General features: G+C 33.2%; 1 protein-coding gene across 11 annotated transcripts in view; it reads left to right on the plus strand.

Moving 5' to 3' along the window:
• The window catches only part of LOC117238978 (rho guanine nucleotide exchange factor 17), a 70049-nt gene that overhangs the window by 43515 nt on the left and 6800 nt on the right, over nt 1-19734 (plus strand). For 3 of the 11 annotated variants that reach the window (XM_033504216.1, XM_033504218.1, XM_033504217.1), the window contains exons 9-22: nt 3759-3836; nt 9892-9969; nt 10943-11047; nt 11400-11516; nt 12152-12438; nt 13594-13731; nt 14199-14293; nt 14397-14619; nt 15607-15698; nt 16456-16723; nt 17629-17736; nt 18535-18774; nt 18971-19038; nt 19276-19602. In XM_033504216.1, the coding sequence (XP_033360107.1) occupies nt 3759-3836; nt 9892-9969; nt 10943-11047; nt 11400-11516; nt 12152-12438; nt 13594-13731; nt 14199-14293; nt 14397-14619; nt 15607-15698; nt 16456-16723; nt 17629-17736; nt 18535-18774; nt 18971-19038; nt 19276-19602 (2224 nt within the window). The remainder of the gene's footprint in view (nt 1-3758; nt 3837-9891; nt 9970-10942; nt 11048-11399; nt 11517-12151; nt 12439-13593; nt 13732-14198; nt 14294-14396; nt 14620-15606; nt 15699-16455; nt 16724-17628; nt 17737-18534; nt 18775-18970; nt 19039-19275; nt 19603-19734) is intronic. The other 8 variants (XM_033504221.1, XM_033504223.1, XM_033504220.1 and 5 more) reach the window with 6 other exon arrangements.

A 19734-nucleotide genomic window follows, 5' to 3' on the forward strand; every position in this document is an offset into this window, starting at 1 on the left:
TTTTTTGCGATTTTTCTTCGCTTAAAATTCGGTTGCCGATTCTCACTTCCAACAGTTATTATAACTTTCCAATGATTAATCCTTTCTATTAATATTTCCTGGTGTTACGTTGTAAAGAAAATGTTATTCAGATAAAAACTGCGTTAGCATAAAACGAACGACGCTTGTAGCTGATAAGGGGGAACTTCTGATCGAAGAAAACCTCCTTTTCTCCCGTCGTCATCTTTTCCTATATTATAACTCTTTCGTGTCTGTAACTGGATATAACTTTTACACGATTTGCGGTATTTTTAGTGGGACACGGGTGCAGTAGGCAAATAAGATCACGAGATATATACTGCTGAAATGTCTTATCTAGCATCCTTCCATTTTTTCAGTTATATTGAAAAATGTTGTATTAATGTAGAATAAAGTTGTATTGTACAGGATGAAAAAACAACGATTAAATACTTTAAACTTTTTTGAATTTTGAAAATGATCCTCTGAATATTTTTAAAATATTTTTAAAATTTTTAAATAAAACTCGTTAGTCTTATTGATTGTACTTTTAGTTTTCATAAAACTCTGTCAACTTATCCGCTATGTTTAATAATCGACAAGTTACTTTCATACTCAATTATGTCATCTTAAAATTCTCCTATTTAATCATAAACTGATACTACAATCAAAAAATCAACAAAAATATAGTTTTCATGTTTTTCTTCTACCATCTACATACTATCTTCTACTGAACATTTCAAAATAAATCCTTTCTTTTAGCTTTCTAGATAACGAACAATCTATCTGAAACTTAATCAAAGACGTCAACGATATCAAATGGACATTTTCTAAAACCAGTGAATAATATATATATATATAGATCATGTCTTTGATCGACTCTCCAGATCATTAGACCTATCGACGGAGAAAATCTCGCGAATTAGACAAACTCACGATTGCGAAGTGTGATAGACGATTGGTAAACAATCGACATGGGACTCGAATGTGGGGAGCCGGATTGATACGCGATTAGGGAGTTTAAAACGTATCAAGGGACTAGCAAAGGCGGTAGAAGAGGATGACGATGAATGCTGATCGCAAACTCATCAGCCAGCCGTCGGTGGACAGCGAAAGTAACGAACGTGTCAGCACAGACCGCGTGGGTAGCTTTCCTTTTCATGCTTACATGAATCCAATCACCTATATGTGCACACACAACCGATCATATTGCACACGCATTGTAACCATCGTGCTCATTGCGTTGTTTCGACCGATACCAATATTTTTTCCCGCCCATTTGGCATCGATTATAGCGCGCGAATACGAAATTTTGCTAGGCAAACTAATTAATGCACGACTCGAAAAACCGGCGTATTTTCCGTTCCATCTGCCTCGTTTCCTGTGTCCGTGAAATTGCGCTCCATTGTTTCGTGGAAAATGCGTAGGAAGTTGTATAATCTGTAACGCAGCAGGCAAAAGAAAAAGAATTTTTTTTTTATTTCATCCAGATATAAATCGAACGATGTGAGGAGTAATCTGTCTGAATAGAAGTTCGTTTTCAGAGGAATTCTTAAAGAAGCATTTAAGAGAATAACTTAAGTGAATGTAGTAATAGATTAAGTAATTAGCTTATGAATGGAGACGTTTTCATCATATATTTGGGGTTTAATGAGGATCATAGTTTTGTATGATACGGTTTTAATATATTAAGCATACAGAAATGACTTCTTTTTTGTAGATTTTAGAATAGACATTTGTTTGTATTGTTTCTCAATAAATTTTTTCTTACAAACATTGGACTAAGATTACAACTACCATGCTGTGATATTCGATTGTAGTTGAACGTTATCAAATATTCATTCATTGTGGGATTTCACTTTAATTCACGTGTAATTATTTGCCCTCAATATGAAGAGCTATTCTTTTCTAGTTATTGTAGTTATTATAGTTTTTATAGTTATCTAAAATAATAGCAGGTAAAATAATAGAGGTATAATAAGAATATACTTAAAAAGGATACCTGAAAACTTCCTATGTTAATTTAAAAACGACTGCGAAGATGGAAAAGATCGAACACCTGGGCGAGACTTGAACCATGATTATGTCATAATGGTCGATCACGATTGTCTAAGCCCAAGCCATAAGATTATCTGTTGCGTCTTATGCGTTATGCAACCAAGAATAGTTTTTCTCGTAATCAGTGTCATGCCGATGTCAGTAAACACGTGAGCGTCCGCGCGTGCTCGTACAATACGTGGGCACGTGCGATCTTTATCACGAAACAACGGGATTTGTTGTTCTCGAAACAGTTGATTGTTCAGGATATCCTAGAACAATGGAACAATCGGAAAGAATTTGATTTGTATTAATACCAAAATAATTAGGAGAATTTTTAAAATATCTCTTCTTAAATCTGAGTACTTTTCGAATGTTTAAATCATTTATTATATCATTTTATAATTAATAATGTTAAAATACGCGTTTTTTTCATATATTAAGCCTATCTTGTCTTTTCTACCTCCAAAGTAATCATTTATTTAGTATTATTTTACAGTAATGTCTGATCAAATAAGATGATATATTATTAAAATAATTATTTTCCAAATATTTTATTTAAATAATGCCTAAGCTCGACTAGTAATGTTATTACTTCAGTTTCATAAATATTTAATCGGAGACTGGTCATCGTCAAGGTTCTTAATTTGATTTTTAAAATATCTACATGAATTCTTACATCAATAATTTTATCTATTATAAATTCCGTTTAAGATTCGTTATTTAAGTATCATTATAATTTTACACAAATGTTTGCAAAAATAATAAATCAGATTCAAAAATCGGTGATGAATGAGAATACCTTCTGGCACGTTAGATTTTTGTTACCATTGGAATCTTTCGAATGTAGGTCGTGTCGAATGAGAATTACATTCTGACATTTCGCTAGCAATGCAGTTAGCCTCTTCAGGGGTCAAGTGACACGCTGATATTGACCTCTGAAGAAGCTAAATGCAATGCTGGTGAAACGTCGCGATATATGTATTTCCTATTGAATACAGCTTACACCTAAATACCACAAATTGTAATAAGTATGTAAACTTAGGTCAACTATATAAAGGATTCTCTTTAACTATTTGAAAGGAAGTGTTTCTTTTAAAGCTTATTTAACGTCTAGTTCTTTTATTCTTAGCTACATTATAATTGTAATACTTGATATACGACTAGATGGTTTTTAACGATGTGGTCACATAATCGTTACAATTATGTTCGAAGTTCGCTTATTAATTTGCTTTGATCTTGCCACTATCGAATGTTTACTGAATAAACAAGACATTCTTTACACAATTATAACTACATCTGTTGTTAGATTAAATCGAATGTAAATGTTATCGATACTGCGTCAGTTATTATTTCTCTGACAAGATTACGAGTTAAGAAAACCGATATTCCAATGAATTCCAACCAACATGAAAATAAAAATATCTGTAACATTATTGGAAACATTACTTTTTATTTTAATTTTAAATAGGTTTCCCCGGACCTGATTGATTTATCAGACATTTATATTCTAAATGACTGTTGTATTATTCTGGTGATTTATAGAGTACGAATCTTTGCATGTTTACACGTTTCCCTTTGTCTTTCTTTATTAGGCTATATATAATCATTCTTTTAATATTTTTGTACATAGAATTGCTTAGTCATTCTTTTTAATCGTTAATGAGCTTGATATTTACAAAATGTTATTTCATTACATTGTAGTTATTAATTTTGTTTTTCAGGATACGAGAACTCACGTAGTCGTGGAATTGTACGATACGGAGCGATCGTACGTGGAAGCACTGCAGATACTAGTCAATGTGAGTAGATCAATATTTTAATAAAGCCTACAAATCAATGCAATTTCACTGTGTAATATAACGCTGCATGTTCTTGAAATTTCATTCGAATTTATGCTTTCGTTGAAGTTCTATCCGCTCCATATGTATCTTCCCCTACGTTCTGTCACTAAATGCAATAGTGGGAATATTTACGTGTGAATGCGATGGAAACCATAATCATTATTTAAGGAAATATTTAATACTTGAATTTAATAATAACGAGCAAAATCATGTTTTTCCAATAAATATCAATTTACTAGCATAATGACAATATGCCATTATACCAAAATATTCGAATAGTGAGGAAATATAAAAAATGAAAGCACATGGGAAAATGACGAAAATGTTAACTTTTATGCAGTTACTAAAATTATTAGGACTAGTGCTCAAAATGAAGATCACCTACGTGGGAACTGCATGATAAATTATGATTTGTTTATATTTCGATTTTGATAGCAACTTATTTATTCAGTGATAATTTGTAAAGACAATATTTCTCAAATATTTATGATATTTATTTATGTTTAATACCAAGACTAAATAGAAAGAGAATTTTGTGACCATAAAGAATGGTTGCCGCGACCTTAAATACAATAAAATAAAATAATAACAAGGAAAATTTTGTTAAAATAAAATTGATTGTCAGTATCATAAATATTAAAATTTTTTCCTGGGAAAGACCAAAAATGTAATTTCTCGTATTTTCTGTGTTAATCCAACGTAGTTTCTTGAAATTTTTTTCTCGTAAAGTGGTCATTATATATCGCAACCAAAGGATGTAAAACAGCATGTCGAAACAATCATAGATCACCCTTGTCTCGATTTCCGTCTTGTTTTCTCTTCCGGTAAGGAACATCGGTATGCACGTCGACTGGGAGATGTGCTTTCCGAAAGTTCTTCGAACATCGGATCCGCGACCTTGTTTCTCGTAAACAAACTCGTTGCCCGTTTATTTGCTTCATTCGAGCAAGGATTCCACTCGACTGATCTACTTCGTGAAAAGCTTCTCGTTAAGTTATGCAGCCTCGCATCTCCGGCTTGTTGTTTCCATTAAATGTGCCATCCAAATTAATAGCGCTTCCTGACAAATTCTCAAAATGACAAACTCACCAAGTTCCTACATTGCAACGCTTTTCGTTTTTTTACTTTTAAAAAGTTAAAAGCATATATGTAAACTCATATCCCCACAAATATAACTGAAGGAATAAAATTTAAGTAGAAATTTCTTTTGCTTACTAAATAAGCACTTTTCTGTATCTTTGTATATTATTTGTACACTGTGCATCGTTACGTTTTAAAATTTTCCGTGAACTTATAAATAATCGCAGTTTACAGATAAATAATGTAAAAGTAAATATCAAGTAACATTGATACGTAAGTATGATAGATAGAAAATTACCAAGAGCTTTACCTGTGCTAACAAAAGACTAATTAGTTCCCCTAACGCAGCAATTCTTTACTTGCATTTTATCGAAAATGGCATCAGTTTCGTCGGAAAGGTTAAAGGTAAAAGTTGGAAGGAAAAAAGAGATTGCGAACAACGTTTCGTTTTATTAAATTTCCACGAAAACGATATTTCCTCTCGTTACCCCATATTTACACAAAAAGAAACAATTCTCGTTACAATTTCATAATTCTTTTCTCTCTGCACAGCCGAGGATCCAAATTTTTCCGCTTCATTGCTCCGAGCAAAGGAAACTTCGCGCCATTTCAGGAAACTCGAGTGCGGGAGAAGATCGTCCATCGTTTCCTCGTCGCTTGACATTTAAAGAAGCTGCGAGTGTTTCGAGTTTCGTTCTAGTATTCGAATTCAAAGGCTGCCGAATCGATAAATAATGCTTGCAATTAGTCATTCGTAATTACAGCGCAGTCTATTTGTGACACGATAGGATCACAGAAGGACGAGCATTTCTCATAAACAACGCTAGGCGTAAATGGTCCGTAACCTTCGCGGCCCTGCGTCGTAGCGCGTGTTCTGTATTTAATAACCGATCCTCGATGGTGGCAAACGTGATTTCTAGATTTATTTGCGCGTATCGATATGTCAGTTGCGGCAACTCTTTTACGATCGCTATACCCATGCAACCAGAACGCTTCTCAGAAGCTCCGCATATTTTAGACGAATATAGTGATGGAAAATGGAGAATTGCGGGAATATTCAATCTGTTCTCCTGTATTGGTTCTACGCTGCCAGTTCTACGTTGATTGAATAAATAAGGGATGGATCGAAGCGATGCGAAGGATCGTAGTTGTCGACAGATGTGTGTTGTTCCGTATTTCATGATATTATATCAGTTTATTTTTGAAACGTAAAATATTGCGCAAATATTGGTTACACAGTCTTGATAATATTTCTTCCTTATTTCTTTTTTTTTTCATGTTTTGTTTTGCTTTTATTCTTTGAAAATATTTTTTGGAATGTTTTAAAGAAGCGATGGTGCGGTTTAATTTTAAATTAATAATTTTTAGATATTAAATAATCTTAAAAGCTTATCGTTCATTAAATGTCCTTTTTATTGTTATATATATACTATCTTTTTAATAATTACGTTTAAGAACATGACAAAAATATTGGTTTTAATATTATCGCCTGCAGATTTATACTCAATATCCATTGTTAGAAATACAAATAATCAATGACTCATACCGAACCAATATATTAATTCAATTTGCATATCGATGAATCGTGTTAGTCGCTCAGCCTGTCTTAATGTGCGCCTATTTTCGAATCGCATACGCAAATCTGCAAACGTTACTGTGTCTAGACATTTACGGATCCAGATAGTTGCTCGTAAAGAATTCGATGGATCAACGCTGTCGAATATCATTATCGAACATAGAAACGATAAAAATACGATTTCGTTCTATCGAACGTGGCCATCGATTCGAATGTTAATATCGCGACGAATAATTGAAACAACGTTTGGTTTCTAACAGTTTATTTATATTTCGCGAACCAGTTTATCGCGAGGGGATGAAATTTACCTTCACTAGGATTATTAAATTCTACCTTTTCATACACAAGCGGTCAATCGTAACCAGAAAATTGTAATAACCGATCATCCACGTGTTACAAAATGAAATTTACGATGGAACGTGTGCGGGGTTGTACACTGTACACTCATGTGCACTTTCGTTAGTTCGATAAATGAAAAATAAATGAAAGCTTTCGTTTCAATGCTATAGTTTTGAATTTTTTATTTATTAAATAACGACTACAAAACTATGTTTTCTTTAGACATGACCTAAACTCTACTTAAACATGATCAAAGTTAAAAGATACATGTGTCTTTTTTCAAAAGCAAATAATTCATCATCAACGCTAAATCTCACTGTTTTGTTCTTTTCTTTTTCTTTTCCGAATAAAAACACACGATTGTTACGAACCATCTAATCGATGTCAATAACAATGCTGTTTAGCAAACATTTTCGAATCTTTTTTTACGTTTTTTCGAAAAGAGATTCTTCTCGGAAGACTCGTCACATATAATTTTGGGTATTTCACTAACAATTAATTTTTTGATTAAAAATGAAAACACCCACGTAACGCATAGGAGACGATTTCCATCGCAAGATTTTTTCGACAAATTTACCAGAAGAATTCGAATTCCGCAACACCCGTCCGCGTATATCATGAAACGTTTGATTGTCATATTTTATAAACAGTACGGTCCACGATGATTGTTGTTCGAGCTGAACGATTATTTAGCAATGGCCTTGGGGCTGGCTACCAACGATTTTTCATGTTGCGCTTCGTCTTAGAAAAATAATAGAAAGGTATCCATCAGGAAAGCACAAATAAACCGGGCTTACATTGTAAGTGTGTTTCCATCGTGATGAGAATTAATGCTAATTCATCCCCCTGCGTCAAGCTTACGATGAAAATGTCCTCTTATCAATATGAGATTTACTCGATGAGTTAGAGAAATTTTAATTTATATTTCTCTACGTCTTTGAGATTCTTTTCAAGATCACATCTTTTCTCGTATCATGTTTCCTCCTTTTGTATAGAAATTTCTTATTTCAACCTAGATATGCCTATCTAGGATTCTCGCGTTAAAAACGATGGCCATACTATTACAACTGTTGACCAACTTCCATGGCATGGATCTAACCACAGATAGCTATCACAGATAAATTGAGGTTCATGGTTAAAAAATGGCAAACCTTGATCGAAGCTAACGTCGATGTGGAAACCACTGATGGCTATCTCCTTAGAATCTTCTGCATTGGTTTCACTAAGAAAGATCAACTGAGCACCAGAGTAACGTGTTACTTACTTACAGTTTTCCGCATAGTACTTTATCAAGAACATCTGTACGATTTGTTAACTGATGAACAGTGAAATCAGTATATTGTTGATATTAGAAATGACAGTAAAAACATTAATGACAATGAAACGAAAAATGCAATAAAAGCATTAAACTGTTTAACACAACGATCTTTAGGACGCGCAACAGATGATGCCACAATGAACGCACAAGAATAGCCGAAATCACGTGATATTCGCCTTTTGCATGTATAATATCTGTATGAATAGTGAAAAATAGAGACTACGGTACGAGAACTTGGAAACCCCGGGTCTCCTAGTTTGTAGCTGGCTAAGTTAACCACGACGCCACCGTCACCTCGCGTCGCTGTTCGTTGATATCCCTGTTCCACAATCCTCTTTTCGGTCTGGAAGTTCCGGTGCCACATATCAACATGGTAATTAAGAACAGTACAACGTATAATATCAGTGCTCAACACTAACAATAATCAGCATAATTTTCATCGTAATTAAATCCGTTATTTGGGAACTTCAACTTATGACATTTTAATAAATTCCATTACTTTTAATATAATGGAATTAATACATAACTTTTCAATATAATATCCTCGATAAATTCTGTATAAAGCCGCACCAAATCTCATTGGCAATTAATTTTTTAAGTGCTCACTAGAATAAGTAAATACGATTATTAAAAGTCTACTCTCTTTATTACGAAAATTGCTTGTAACTGCTTTAAGTAATATAGAATTTTGTGATCAAACATATAATTATAGATGTGTAATAATTTCTTTTTTTTACTTAGTTTTTTCTTAATATTTTTTGTGCGATAAAGCAATATATTAACATTGAAACGAACGATCTTTTCAAAACAGGAGCACAGATTTATTTAACTTTATGATTCATAGCATATTACAGACATTTCGTTACTTATACGCACTTAAACCTCGAAATTAAAACTTTTCCACCGAAGATCTATCGAAGGAGCATACTCGACACTTTCCCAACACGTCGTATATTACATTAAAATCCATTAAACCTTTTCATCCAGCCTAATCCCGAGAGCCATTAACATACGAGTCGCTAAAAATATCCTCAACACAGCTATCCACTCTCCGAAAGTTAAACATCCGCGGAGCACCTTAGATCCAATTCATCACATCGTTCGAGCTTCCCGATCGATTCTTCTGCTTCTTTTTGTTCTGGGTCCAGGCTGTTCCATGATTCGATGCGTCTTGATGTAACCCAACAAACGGTGCCCGTTATTTATTCACGTTCAAAATAAAAGTTTCCATTTTACTGCCACACGTTGCGTAAGTCTATGAAAGTTCGTTTCGATCTATTGAATAGAAATCGATTTTTGGATGCAAACGGATGGAACTGTTATTATTATATAGTTAATTGTCTCGTATGAAATAAAAAAGATCATATAATATTTTTTTATAATAGTCCCTTAATATTACAATATGGTATTTCTTTGATATAATTACTTTGTCCCACTTGATTGCTGAAATGTCACATTATGGGTTATGTTTGATTCGATTGATTTACGTCTGTCACCTCATTATTGGAATTGCAATTCTGCTATGTTAATGAATATTGGCCAAAAAGAGAAAGAAAAGGAGACTGGAACTTCAATCGAAATCAATATAAAACTGCGTGCTTAAATATTTTATCGAATAAATATGTTTCAGAATTTTTAGTCAAGAAACAGATAATTATTATATTGTACATAAAATTAATTAAAATTTGATTTTGTTTTAGAAATATCTACAACCATTAAAGAGCCCCGAAAATGCAGGTTTGGTGGACGCAGCGACGGTGGACGAAATCTTCTATCAGGTAAATTACTAATTTACAGTTTAAAGTTTATACTAAAGAATAAATACGATGTTTTCTAAAGTCATAATTAAAGCAAATCATTTGGATTTAATTCACAAAGATAAATTTTGGAATCCCATGCTGAATATCAAATCGAGAAATTTATTCATAGATTTCATAATTATTTAAATATAATATCATAATAAATAGATGTTGAGCTAATTGTATAACGCACCAGAATTTGAATATTTGAAGATGTTAATAGAACAGTAATCCTGTGCGAAAATATTATGATAAAAATTGGTAACGCACGTCCGACCATATTCGATCATATCCGATCATCCGTGTCATTCTACTTACAATAAATTCCGTGAAACTCAAAGGCTATAGAATTCGCACGAATAGAAAAAGATGATAAAAGAAACTATACGAAATTGAAATCTGTACGCGTAAATTCCTTTAACACGGTTTACCCGATCGATGTGTGGCCACCACGACTTTCCAATTAACTTGTTAAACCGTTGGACAAGCGTGCACTTTTCAACCTTTGACTTACAATCTCCGTGACGGAAAGAACAATTGTTAATTATTTCTTAATCGATAGAACATGAACGTGAAAGGATAATACGATGCTACGGTGTAACAAAACAAAATAGGATACCTTGCTATTAAATGCTAACAACGTGAATCGTACAACTACTAGCCTTGTCAAATACAACGTTGTATTCCAAATTACGAGATAATAAACGTTTATTATAGCTTTATCAAGGGGAATGAAATTACGCGTGGTGTGGTATGTTCAAACGACAGTCATGTTTTACAGCATGAAGCAGCGGACTGAAACTTCGTTATAGCTGAATATCAAGAGTTCGATAGAACCCCTACATTACTATCTTTAAAGTTTAATATTTCACGCAACTTCCCGTTTTTAATATCTTGTGTCGGAAATGTTAGGGTAAGTTGGGAAAAGAAAGTTTGTACGTTCGTGTTTCAGATTCCTTCTATTCTCAACCATCATGAAGTGTTCCTGGAGGAGTTACGTAAAAGACTGGATACTTGGGAGCTTAAGCAGACCATTGGCGATGTTTTCCTCGATGTGGTATGTTTTCTTATTAAACACATCACCATTTTGTTCAACTAAAATTTTAATTCGTTGTTATGCTTCTTCTGATTCATATTATTTTACCTACCTTCTTAAAAAGTATATATTGTATTGAGTTTCTTGGAATGTTCCTGAAAAAGAATGTTTCTGAAAACAAATTGTCAGGGAAGTTCCTGAAAAAAGAAACGAAATTTTAATCTATTCCATTCCATAAAGTTACATTCAAGTTGTTTACAATGGACACGTTTCGAAGAACCGAATGCAATGACCATTCTAATTCGATAACGCGCGTTGTATATCAGAGATTATCTTCCCACTTGTTATTCATTATTCGCTGTCTTTTCTGTAGTTCACCAAGGCAGTCGTCCTGGAAACGTACACGCTTTTCCTTGATAATTGGAAGTCCGCGAGGAAGGCGATAAAAACGACTTGCCAAGCGAAACCGGCATTCGCGCGATTCCTCGAGGTATACCAACTATCCTTTTTCATTTTCTCTGTTCCTATTAACATTTTTATTTTCTGCATTGTTAATACAGTAGCTTTACCTTCATTATATTTTCCTTCTCCTTCCCCGCATAAATTCCTTAAATTCAACGAAACGAATTACAGTCATGCAAGTTTGCGTCCGAATATTTAACCATAAAATTCTTCCACGTTCTTCTTTTTTATGTATTTGTGCAAAATGCACAAAATGCACATAGTATGCAAAAGTACGTAAAATATCCAAGAGATACCATATAGTATTGAATCGTTATAATATTTTGTGGATAAAACAAATTTTTGCTTATATTCTATCGTTTTAACTGTGTTCATAAAAGTTTGAATTTGCGCAAATATTCACGGTCTAATTATAATATTTTCCTATTCTCACACATTTCAAGTTGCCAGCTTTACACACTTCCTTCTTTTTCCCAAAATTGTAAACCTTTATGTACTCAATAAAACTAACTTAGACAGTTTGACAAGAAATATTCAACCATGAAATTCTTCAATATCCTTTATATTTTCAATATTTTTCCATACACTATATTTCTCTATTTCGTTTATACTAATCTGATAAAATTTGGTAATTGGTCAATTACCCCTTTTTCTACACGATAGGCAATGGAACGGGAGCACAAAGGAAAACTTGGGCTAGATCAGTTATTGATCAAACCGGTGCAAAAGATACCACGTTACGAGTTACTGATTCAGAGGTTGTTGAAGCACACCGATACCACGCATCCGGATTTCGAGTTGCTCCAAGCTGCTCAGAAGGAAGTGCACGAATTGGTCGTAAAGATCAATTGCACAGAAAGGGAGTCTCTCGAGTGGGAGCAACAGCAAAGTACATTGAGGGAGGTTCAGGCGCTCGTCGAAGGACTCGCTGGTATCGTCACAAACGACAGGTGAACTTACTTTCTTTTATGATCTACGTTTATTTATGATCAGACACATTTTGGGGGAAAATTGAGTGAACCAGAGACAAATTGTTTGATAAATTTGTTAATATTGAGGAAGCTGCCATCCTAAAATTTTCTTTCAGAGGGTTTAATCTGTGCTGTAATACCAACTTCTGCATGATGTTTGGTTCTTTAACAAATACGACTTATAATTACTAAACGAAGTATAGATAATTCCTTGTAACACAGACTGAGATATTGATTGATAGTAAGAAGAATGTCAAATATGAACAATTAAATGAATTAATAAAATAACTGTATCATTTTTTTATGTTAGCATATATATGTATTTGAAATATAGAAATTTTTCATAGAAATGTAAAATATAATGAGCATATGCAGATACAATAGAGGCAGATATATACTGTTATTATATAACAGCTACTCTTTGTCGACAAGTTTTATATTTAGAAATATTTATAAAATGATTTTGTACGTGCCAGATCAACCACGCAATTAAAAGGAACATATTTTATACAAGAGATAATAGTCAATATTCCGAGGGCAAGAAAGCTTCAGAAATATAAAAAAGAAAATATGAAAAATAGGAAATCAATTAAATATTACGCCTTATTAATAATGTTAGAAATGTTGCTTTATTTTCATGGATTTTTCTCTACGAAAATTAATTTTCTACAATTTGTAGAATATGCATACGATTTCAATTTTAAATATCACAATTGAGTATTATGACCTTTTAAAAATTATCTAAAAATATTCGAATCGTTTCTAAATAAAATATGAAACATATTTTTACGTTTAATATCATAATAGTCAAAGCAACGGTTGAAAAACGGTTGAATGTTTTAAAAACGTTTTCAAAACGTTTTTATACTTAATTTAGATATCATTTATGAACTCGTATTTTTACATGATCCGTGAGAAAATAAGGGGGAAAAAGATTGAAAGAAGTTTAACGCACAATAGAGCTTTCATCGAATAGCTGCGCGTAAAACGTTGCACTCGCTTCAGCATTTCATGAACTATTCAAGCTTTAAACGCGTACACCGTATCGATTACCAATAGCGATACGTGTTGCGATAGAAATTGCTATGAAAACAAAAAAATTCTTCTGAATTGATGCGTCTATTTTTGTCGTAGAGCTTTCGTACGCCACGATCTTGTCACCATAGCCTCGAACCAAGGAACCAGAAAGGAACGTGCCCTATTTTTGTTTTCCGATTTGCTTGTTATCACCAGTATCAAGAGGAGAAGCGGGACAATCAGAAAACCATCGACGTGAGTGTGTAATTGATTTGTTCAAATTGTTTAGAAAAATCTAATGCTTATATTGTTTCGATTACTATGTTTAAATTCTATGTTTATTCTGTATCACTCTGTTAATTCATAATGTATGATATACTTATTAATATTATAATTGATAATATTATAGCAAAAATAGTAGAGAAGTGTCACATGTTTCTTTTACATAATATGTATATTGTGAACGTTATGTACATTTATATTTTTATGAACAGAACTGAAACAGAAGATTTTTCCATCTACTAAATATTATGATTATTTTATGTTAGACATTTTATATATTTTTTTATATATTCTGTACATTTTTGTTGTGTTTTCTATTTTCATGTTAGTTGTCAGATATCTTTTATTATAAATATACAATGTACACGGTTGTTTCTTATATAAATTAAATTTTTTCTAATATTTTATCATTTTCTACATATGCATTCGTTTTCTGTCAGAAGTTCCTGTCCAAATAGTCTGGTTGGCCTATTGGAAGCAAATAAGTACAAAATGTTAATGAGAATACCGCTGGACGACCTAGAAGTTATGAAAGGTAAGCAAGAAGAAACTGCTAAATTCTTTAATACTATAATATTAAAAATGCTACAAAAAATAAAATAATTCCATGGTTAGAAATTACATTTTATTTCCATTAGCCAAAGATGAAAACCTGAGGCGAATGGCTCGTGAGGTAGACCATCTTCGAGAAGACTGTGCAACGTTGACTCAGCTTCAGGAACTCGCAGCTACATTGCATGGTGCGAAGCAACAATTAGAGGATCTTATCAAGGATATGTTGGGTCAGGCACAACGTCAATTAGCTGAAAGGAATGCAGCGCATTCGCAGTTGGCTTGTCTGGAATTAACGCTTAACACTCAGTAAGTAACACGTCTTTCACATGTCATATCATTACATCCTACGTTAAGCGTTTTAGAATACCTAGTATTAAAATGTCAAGAAAAATTTAATAAACACATTCACATTTTATCATTGACGTTTGAATCGCTTTTATTAGATGTTACTTCACTTTGATCACCACAAAATTTATTCTACTCTATCACATATAAAAAGCTCCTTCATTGAACCAATCCCATAATTTACGATAGTTAGATCTTATACAATTAAACATACACAATCTTTTGGAACCTTTTTATTTTGTATCATTTATATTTTTCTGTATACATTAATGTTAGTGGTAGAGAAAAATGATTTATACGAAACCTTTGATTGTTGATTTAGCTATGTTCTTCACTGTATATTATGAACACTAGAACTACGGACGACTAAAGTTTAAAATTTGCTCCAAACAAATTCAAATAAGAGGTATATGAAAAAGCACGTAATGCAAGCGAAGGAAGACTACCGAAATATTCGATAAAAATTCAATAATTATATTTTACTATTAATACGTAAATCATTGTATTAAAGTTTCTTCAGTCTGATCATCTCCGACTTGACTGTAACCCACAATACGAAAAGATTTTTCATAATCCATGAATTCTTCCTAATTTACGATAGTTCCTATTGAACGAGTCCCGTTTTCCCATTTCACTGCGTCATTTTCCTCGCGAAGTTCGAGCTCGTATCTTCGCTTGCAAATGTCATTTACCTAACATTTCTAACAAACAACGTCGCGAATGAAAGGACAACGAAGGAATGTTTCATTCGAAGCTACATGGTGACAGTTTATCGAATGACGACATTCCATCCATTAGCGGTTCACAAAGCGGTATAGCCTCACAATAAGAGTATTTTTGCGCCTTATTCGCCTCACGTTTCTAATCCACGTGCATCGAATCATGCCCAATAAACAACGTGGCATCAAGTGGCTCGTATGACACTAGTCTCAAGTATTATATTTGCAGGGCTGGAATCGAGAACATTTCCGTAATGTTCACAAAGCCGGACAAAAGGGCCAGCTGGGAAGAGAGCTTCAACGAGGCTAAACAGAAGTTAGGTGAGTTGTCCCGCGACTATAGTGGAATTCACGAGGTTTACTTAGTTAGAGACATTGAAAGACAACACTTGCTACGCTAGTTAACTCTCAATTAGTGTCATAAGGACCAGGTCGCTATTGTATAAGTAATAAATAAAGAATTAATTAGTAAAGAACTTGGTTGACAGCTGGTCTTGCGTTGTAAGGACTTCAAAAACATTAAGAAGAAAATAAGGGGGAGGGGGAGATTAAAAGAAGTTGAAGACACAGTAAAGCCTCCATTAAATAACTGTAAGACGTGTGAAAGAAAGTGTATCATATCTCCCAGCAATGTGACCCGCATCACACCAATTGAGGATAATCTATTGTAGGGTTTTCTTTTCTCATAGTTCAGACAGCTAGGATTGACGTGTGAGTGATACGTATTTGGTCTCGGTCACTTTAGTTTTAATATATCACGTCTCAGTCTTTTTCTTCTCGATGTTTACAAACTGCGGACATCGAATTAGAACCACTCATATTCCACTTTCTATTCTATTCAATTTCCACTTCTTTTTACTTTTCTTCTTAGATTAATATTGAACATTTGAAAAATAGATGAATTACGTTCATAAGTGTATTGCAAAGAAATGACATTGTATTTAAGTAGATAAGTAGGTAAATAGGTAGTAAATTTAGAATAATAACACAAAAATAAATAAATATTTCGTGAAACCCACCATAGTCCATTCCAGAACGCACACATTTCTGATCAGTGTCGATGTGTCTCGACTTACAGCATTGTCCGCTGATAGGAGGCCCTGCCCAGAATTTGTGGGACCTCTGCCAATTCGAAAGACTCGGGCTGGGTTGCAGTTCACCTGTGCTGCGCCTACATTGGCCAATGGACAGGGTTCCAGGGACGTTTGGGTGTGCAACAGCGATGGTTACGTGGGTCAAGTCTGCGTGTTGAGTCTCACCCCGGAACCACCACAAGTGACATCTTGTAACGGAGTCTGCAACGCAAGAATCCTATGTGTCGCGGGAATTCCAGCGTGCACTCAAAGGTGAGATTCTCTGAGATTCTTTGTTCGCGAAGGCTGGGGGTGTGAGTTGGGGCTTTCACTATTTGGATTCTTGCGGTTTCTGTTGCTCGAAGCTTCTGGGTGTGAGCTGGTTGTGGGACTTCTGAGAACATGTTTTGTCTGTATATTGTGTTTAAATCCAATTAATCGATGGAATATTGTATTCCAACTCCAGGATTGCATTTGTGGAGTGAATTTATTATATGGTGTTAGGTTGTTTCATAAATTCTGTTGTCTTCTTATTATTGGTTTTAAATGTCTACTTTTTAAATTAGCATTTAACTTTTAATGTTTATTTTCTATTATGAATAGAAAGATGTATGTGTCGCATACTATTTCTATCTGCAAATTTCAAGAAGATTGACGGGGCGGTGAAAGGATGGCAAACGAAAGGCCAAGTTAAGAGTTGAAAAGTTCGCTTCAAAGTTGATTTTCGTAGTCCTGAAAAGGAAATCTTGACAAAATTCTAAATCGCAGATATTTTATAATTTAGGAATAGGAAAGTTCATTTCTAAATGGGAACGGTTGATAAGAAACAAAGAAAAATATACTAATGATTGAATTCATAATTCTTCTCTATAATTCCATATCAAAATTTGCTAAAAAACGACAAAAGCTATGAAATGACCTAATATTCTCATACCAAAAGTGGTGTCAATGTTTGTCAAATATTATTAATATCTTATCATCAGCTTAATATATCTATCCAACGAAATGTGACGATGTCTGAAAGTTTCAAGCAACATGGAAAGTACATATTTAATTCAGAGAGGTCCTTGAAAAAAGAAAACGGTTAAAATGATAAGGAATTTTTAAGGAATAATTTTTTTTGTAATACTTTGTAGGCTAGTAGAAAGGGACCTTATTTTATTTGTATTATATTTTAGATCGAATTCGTGCGTGACTAACAACATTTCATTCGCGAACAGTAAGAGCGGCATAAGCATCTCGGTCCAGGATGTCGATGCCAGTGGCGGGAACATACAGTTAGATAGGTAATACTCTTGACTGAAAATTTGAATCGGAACGAAGTAGTGTTGTATAACGAGGAGTCAACTCGTAAAAGCGAATAATAACTACAATTTACTAAAATTACATACAATCGAGATTATATTATGAAAATCATCTATATGTATGTCAAGAATAAAAATTCTAACCAGGAATTCCGTCACTTCTTACATTTCCATCATGATTTTGAAAGTGATATTAATTATCGGTTGATTTCTTGTTATAGAATATTTTACGATATATTATGAAATCTTTTATATCATTTTACATATGTTAAACATTCATTATGATATGATCATATATCTATTTTAAAATAGTACTAAAAGTAGGCTCCTTTTCATGCTATTAAAAATATATTGATAAAAGAATAAGCAATTTTCACATACATTATCCACACTTCGAAAATTTGTTAGATAATTATTCCGCATTGTAATAAAATATTCTTAATTAATTATTAATATATAAAATCAGTTATTTATAATATTAGATATAATTAAAAAATATACTTTAAGTATTATAATTTTAATATAATAAATGTTATTATAATAAAATTTCATATTATTTTACGTTAAAATAGAAAGTTTCCTTTATAATATATGTATATTATGCAATTTCTCGCCATAGGTACATATCTTTTTTAAAACCATTTCTGTAAAATTAATATTTTTTTCCTGCATCGATTTAACAACATACGACAGGAGCTTATTTTTAGAGAAACTGTTAGTACATTATTCTATATCATTAGTAGTATGCTTCGTCATTAATCTAAGAAAGCTGTTTTGCAGTAGCTCGAGCTCCGACGACTCGGACTCGGACGACATTCCATGTGCAGATACGGGTAGCCTGGCTTTGAGCAGCGACGTTCCGAGTATTGATAATGTTACAACGGAAGAAGACGTTAACCAACCAACGATGTGGCTGGGAACCGAAGATGGATGCATACATGTATACAATTGTAACGACAACATCAGGATAAAAAAGAACAAAGTGAAAATACAGCACAATAGCAGTGTGCATTGCATCATGTAAGATTTTTTAAGTTTCCTTTATTGATCCTAATTATATTTATCAAACAATCAATTTCTAATAATTACTTTTTTTACAAAAATTTACAAATTTTTTAGAAAAATTACAAAAATGTTTAGATTATTATTATTTTCTTTAGTCTAGATGTATTTGTTTCCTTTTCTTCTACAATCTTAATAATATTTAATATTTCAGATATTTGGATAATAAAGTGTTCGTGTCACTTGCTAATGGAGACATCACTGTCTATTCTCGAGATCACAGTAAGTTCTATATCTCTATTATAATATATATTTTTCTAAATTAAATTCATAAAAAAATATAAACTTTGTACTAATTGAACAATAAACTCAATAAAACATTAAATTACATAACAAACAACGATTTAAAATAAATTATGCGATTTCTTCAAATTTTTAAACGTTCTGTAAAAAAATCTTTAGCGTTTATAACACCCTTGTAAGTCAAACATTCTCAATATAAATATCGTTTAATTATAGTGGGTGGTTGGAATACACCCGACCCAACGACAGTATCGGTAGGCACAGTGGCTTCTCCAGTTACGAAAATGCTTCCGGTATCCGGGAAACTTTGGTGCGGGTGCCACAATTCCGTAAAAATCCTCAACACCCACTCGCTAGATATAGAACACACTTTCGCCGTTAGCAACGACACATCCCTGTCGGTTTCGTGCATGGCAAGTTCCGGTGGGCTAGGAGTCTGGATTTCTTTGCACAATAGCGCCGTGCTGCGATTGTTCCACTCTGGTAGCTATGAATGCTTGACGGACATCAATATAGCACCAGCCGTCACCAAAATGCTTACTAGTAAGTTTCTACGTATCTTAATCTTTTAGATGAACAAGATACCTGTGATAGCTTATTATCCTTATGTTAGACATATTTTTAGTCCTTCGTAATTTTACGATGATCCGTACGCGGCATATGTTTCGTTTCATT

This window comes from Bombus vosnesenskii, unplaced genomic scaffold (genome assembly GCF_011952255.1).
Source record: "Bombus vosnesenskii isolate JDL3184/JDL3185 unplaced genomic scaffold, Bvos_JDL3184-5_v1.1 scf7180000013788, whole genome shotgun sequence".
NCBI classification, from domain to species: domain Eukaryota; kingdom Metazoa; phylum Arthropoda; class Insecta; order Hymenoptera; family Apidae; genus Bombus; species Bombus vosnesenskii.